This window comes from Rhododendron vialii, chromosome 10a, assembly GCF_030253575.1.
Source record: "Rhododendron vialii isolate Sample 1 chromosome 10a, ASM3025357v1".
Taxonomy (NCBI): domain Eukaryota; kingdom Viridiplantae; phylum Streptophyta; class Magnoliopsida; order Ericales; family Ericaceae; genus Rhododendron; species Rhododendron vialii.
In genome coordinates, this window is record NC_080566.1 from 36,386,549 (window position 1) to 36,391,942 (window position 5,394).

The 5,394-nt window shown below is 42.4% G+C and overlaps 1 protein-coding gene across 1 annotated transcript; it reads right to left on the bottom strand.

Moving 5' to 3' along the window:
- Window positions 1–1,372: 1,372 nt before the first annotated feature.
- On the bottom strand, window positions 1,373–4,711 carry LOC131302726 (2-methylpropanoate--CoA ligase CCL4-like). The gene is made up of 2 exons (XM_058329525.1): window positions 3,563–4,711; window positions 1,373–2,465 (listed from the first exon to the last, which is right to left on the bottom strand). The coding sequence occupies exons 1-2, from the start codon at window positions 4,534–4,536 to the stop codon at window positions 1,781–1,783; spliced, it is 1,659 nt and encodes a 552-aa protein (XP_058185508.1). The 5' UTR covers window positions 4,537–4,711; the 3' UTR covers window positions 1,373–1,780.
- Window positions 4,712–5,394: the final 683 nt, after the last annotated feature.

Sequence of the window (5,394 nt, forward strand, 5' to 3'; positions counted from 1 at the left end):
AAAACAAATGATTGGATCAACCGCATTACGATCCTGTAGCATATAGGGCAGCTCTACCCCCGCCTCCAAGATTCCCGGATCCAATCCATAACCAATAACACATGGAGTGGGGTGGGATGGGATGGGACCCTCCTCCACTTTTTAAAACATTCTCCTAGTAATTTTTGTGATCGTGTTTCCAATTTAAATACACAAGTTTCCGCAACTTGTGGCTATTTTTACAATTGGAAAACATTCCACAACCCAAAGTTTTCAAAATTTCTCTCTTGATTTCTTTTTTTTTTTATTTTAAAGAGTTACATATACGTATTTTTTCCCCCTTTAAGGCATAATAATAGAAACAATTATTTCACTTTTACGAGTTTGAACTTCACGTCTTCTTGGACGAGGCTCCAAGAGAAATATCTTCTAAATTTTTGATTGGTGTAGATGATCTGTCTTTGACCTGATCAAAAAAAACATGATCAAAGTGCACGTAAATTGTCCCGCACATTCTTGATTGTTGGGGAAAAAAGAGAGGGGGGGCAATTCTAATAGTAACACTCGTGATTCACACTACATAGTATACTACAAGTATCATTGTAGGTTGCTTTTCAGTCTCAGTGTCCCTACTGCTACACAAAAAGCAAATACCCCAAGTATTTCCCTCACATGGTAGTATGGTACACACGTCTATGCCCAAGATCAGAGATATTTTTTGATGCCGAGCGCGTACCACGTCAGCGATTTCAACCCTCGAAATACTCCGTATATTTTGGATGACCCAAATCATTCCCTCTCTCCCTTACCCCACCACTCTCTCTCCCCTTTTTTTTTTTTTCTCTCTTTAAAATCCAGAATATCCAAAACACATTTGGACGATTGAGATCGTCAACGAGGTACCATGTGTGCAGTACTTGCCTGGCACCCAAAAACTTCTCCCAAACTCATGTCTCACGTCATGCTCTCGGTGATAAAGAGACTCCATTCTTGTAATTTTTTCTTTTGTTTTTTTGTTCCGTGTGTTTTGTTCGTTATTTTTGAATATATGTTAGATTCGCGTTATATTATTTTATTAATCGTCTATTGCACCGAGATGAGTCTAAAAAATAAAAAATTATTATTAAAAGCAAAAAAAAATTTACTAAAGAAGAAAAAATATAAAACAAATGTATTTTTTTTGGTCTAAAATATCGTCTTATATGAATTTTTTTCAATATTGCTATACGTTTTAATACTTTTTTAAATCCTCTTATCGAAACGAATGATTAATCCCGTAAAATTTACAAGAACGGAGGCAGAGTGCAACTTAGGTCCACCAAACTGTAATTGAGTGCTGGATCCAAAAAAGAAAAAAAAACCTTGTGAACTATAAATGCAACTAAACAAAATATCCTTCTATTCTTAAACTCCTTATTTCATTCATAGTTTCATATTCAATAATCCACACTTATTCACATCGAAATACAATAAATTTTAATTCTCCATATTCCGAACTAAAAACAATCGGTACAAGAAACCCACATCCTGTATCACACTCTTCCCTCTTTTGCTTACCAATCCATCACACTTTTTAATTTACACAAAAAAAAAAACCCCCCCAAAAAAAAAAACCCTCAATAACTTCTGTATCTGGTGTATAAAGTTTTTATTTTTTTATTTTTCCCCCTATAACATGAAAAATCCTTAGACATAAAATACCACACCTTTTTTTCGACCACAACTACGTCCGTAGCCGTTCGGTGTACATAGATTCATAAGACGCAGCCGTTCAGTGTACATGGGTTCATCTCGAGTTGACTTAGAGTCGACTCGCTGGCAACGATCCCAAAGCCTTGGCACTCTCTCTCAACCTCGTCTTCTGGATCTTCCCCGTCGCCGTCTTCGGCAGCTCCTCCTTGAACACCACCGTCTTCGGCACCATGTAATGCGGCAACCTCCCCCTGCAAAACTCAATCACCTCCTTCTCCCCCGCCGCGGCTGCGACCGCTGCCTTCTTCAGGCTCACGAAAGCGCACGGCGTCTCCCCCCAGAACTCGTCCGGCCTCGCCACCACCGCTGCCTCGTTCACCGCCGGGTGCGAGTACAGCACCGACTCCACCTCGACGCTGCTCACGTTCTCCCCGCCTGTTATGATGACGTCCTTGGACCTGTCTTTGATTTCCAAGTAGCCGTCGGCGTGGATGACCCCCACGTCTCCCGTGTAGAACCACCCGTTGTCCCTCATGCAATGCGACGTCGCTTCCGGGTTTTTTAAGTAGCCCAGCATTAGGCTGCCTCCTCGCAAAACAATTTCGCCGAGGGTGGATCCGTCCCTGTTCACGCTCGAACCGGTCACTGGATCCACCACATCGACCTCGGTTAACCCAAGCGTTCGAACGCCCTGCCTCGCCTTTAGCCGCGCCCGATCCGTGGCGGGAAGCCGGTTCCATTCACGCTTCCACGCGCACGAAACCACCACCCCTGCCACCTCCGTCAATCCATACCTGTTAGGAGAAACCGATACAATTAGAAATCTCAAAATTCTTGGGTACAGAATTCAATAAATTTTCTCTATATATCTCTTTTCATTTATTATTTTCAAAAATTTTCCTCAAAATCCAAACCGAACATGGCCTTAGTGACTAGTATGATCCAAGAGTGTTGGTTCAATAAATTATTCATGTTAGTTGTTGGGAAATGATTTTGTCACTCTATTTTTTGCTAACGTCACTCTTCTGCAAGTGTATTTTTGCACCAAAAATACACTTGTAGGAGAGTGACGTTAACAAAAAATAGAGTGACAAAATCAACAGCCTAGTTGTTATCGATATTTAGTTTAGGATTCAATTTTTCCTATATAATGCTTGTTATGGTGACCTATCCAAGATTTTAAATTAAAGTATCGAAACACATAACGGTTATCATCACTGTACGTATAACATCGGATATATCGAACAATTCATAACAGAAATCTATAGTGGTAGTGAATTTTAAAGAAATCAATTTTGACAAAATAAATTGAAGTGTCTTATACCACTTGTAACAATTAAGTATCAGCATGACGATGAACTAGTTCATGAATCAGAATGACTCATGAATTTAATACACAAAAGAAACCAACCAATAAATATGTAATTTATTATCTCATTGATATATCAGAATGTGACGGATATAAATCAGTCTATTAATTAGAACGAACCGATATGTAACGGGGACAACATCAAATGGGTAAGCAATTAAAGATCAACCCATATGATAGGTAAGGGTCTATGTCTATAATTAAAATCTTGGACCTTCCCCCTAGGAGCAACTGTATAGGTGTACCACATATAAATTTTGCTGATTGATCTCCAATCAAATCAAAATATTACTTATTTTTAGATATTTTTTAAATTAAATAAAAATTTTAGCGGAACATGATCTAAATGATTGTTTTTAACTCATGATCATTCTGTTTTTTTCAAAAAATCATTTCATCAATCCAAACATTGCAATGATCATCTATGTCTTCTGAAAATCATTCCAAAAAACCAAAACACTGCTTGATAAAAATCAAAACAACCAAATTAACATTGCGTTTGTGTTAAAGAACTTCCAATACCCGTGACTAACGACGAAACCGAGCGATTCGGTCCGGAGTAGAACTGCGGCAGGAGGCGGAGCTCCACCAGTGAGGAAATGAACAGGGTTTTTGAGCGGTTCTTTCATCGAGAAATTGGACAGCATGTTGAGAATCACGGGTGCTCCGCACATATGGGTGACCTGGTTATCCCGTATGGCTGCGTAGACCGTACGTGGGTCCACTTTTCGGAGGCACACGTTAGTACCTCCGACCGCTGCCATACCCCATGTGAAGCACCACCCGTTCGAGTGGAACATCGGTAGGGTCCACAAATAAACGGGCTGTTTAGGAACTGACCAATCGATGAGTGCGTCGAGCGTCATGACGAAGAGGGCACGATGGGAGTGGACTACCCCTTTGGGAGCAGAAGTGGTCCCCGACGTGTAATTCAAAGTGATGGGGTCCCACTCGTTACGAGGGCGGACCCAATTAAATTTTGAATTACCGCTCGTAATTAAGTCTTCGTACGTTTTCTGATCAGACGACAAGGTGAGTGTATGTGCAGGTGCGTCGTTGGTGATGAGGACGACCTTGGGTGTTTGGGTATTTGGCGGGAACAGGGCGAGCGCGTCTTGGACGAGGGGTTTGAACTGGTGGTCGACGAAGACGAGTTTGGATTCGCCGTGACGGAGGAGGACGGAGAGGGTGTGGGAGTCGAGGCGGGTGTTGATGGCGTTGAGTATGGCGCCGGACATTGGGACGGCGAAGTGGAGCTCGTACATGGCGGGAGTGTTGGGGGCCACGACGGAGACGACGTGACCCCTCTTGACGCCGCACACGGTGGCAATCGAGGACGCGAGTTGGAGGCAGCGGCGGTGGGTCTGGGACCAGGTGTAAACGGTGGAGTTGTGAACGAGGGAAGGGCAGTCGCCGTAGACGGTGGCGGCTCTTTCTAAGAAGGTGATTGGAGTCAGTGGACATGAATTTGATTGGTTTGGTTTCAATTGATCCATTTGGGAGTTGTTACTACACAATTTGATCCTCTCTCTCTCTCTCTCTCTCTTCTCTTTCTATTTATGACTCTGTTTCATACAGTAGTATTGAAAGAGGTGGAGCAGGGGTATCATGCGTACGAAGCACTCTCCTTCTCTCATTATAAAGGAAGAGGAGAGAGAGAGAGAGAGAGAGTGTTCCGACATTCGTGAAAAGTGAAAACCATTGGACTGGACAGACCATGGGTAGACCGTTTGGTGTACACTAATTTACAGTATGTACTCCACATCATGTGGGATCTGTCTCAGGGTTTCACGGATCAGAGCCGCTTATATTTAGAATGTTATTTTAGGAATTCTTGAAAAAAAATAAGCACTCACCAATATTCGGCTGAGCTGATTTTTCATATTGAGCGACTCTGATCATTTATGTGAGACTCCGAAATTGATCCTATACGACACGGTGTACATTTGGTGTTCACCAAATGTTCTACCCATGGTTGAATTGGACAAGAAATTGCATGGGCCCGATCATTTTGGGGTTGGCTTACGGTTTACGCGTAGCTCAACTAATTTTAAGAGAATCACAAATGCATCGTCAAATAGCGGGTGCCTCTCTTAGAGTGGGAGTAGTTGATCCGTACAAAGGAACCCCCAAGATATCATGTATGCGTATGAACTAGGGTGGGAAATGAGCGGAGCCATGCTTTGAAATGTTCAAGTTCGGATCGTGAGAATTTATCTCGGCTTGAGCTCAAGCTTGAGATGAGCTGCTTGAACTACAAATTGTGGGCTCGAGCTTGGCTCGTTCAGGACCGATGTGGGAAAAGAAGAGGACAAAAAAGGAGACAGGAAGCTATTTGTTGTTGGTCCCACAGC

Coding starts and splice junctions, on each gene's coding strand:
- LOC131302726 (XM_058329525.1), bottom strand. CDS start 4,536: ATGGATCAATTGAAACCAAACCAATCAAATTCATGTCCACTGACTCCA. Junction 2,466..3,562: donor GGTTTCGTCGTTAGTCACGG/GTATTGGAAGTT, acceptor TTCTCCTAACAG/GTATGGATTGACGGAGGTGG.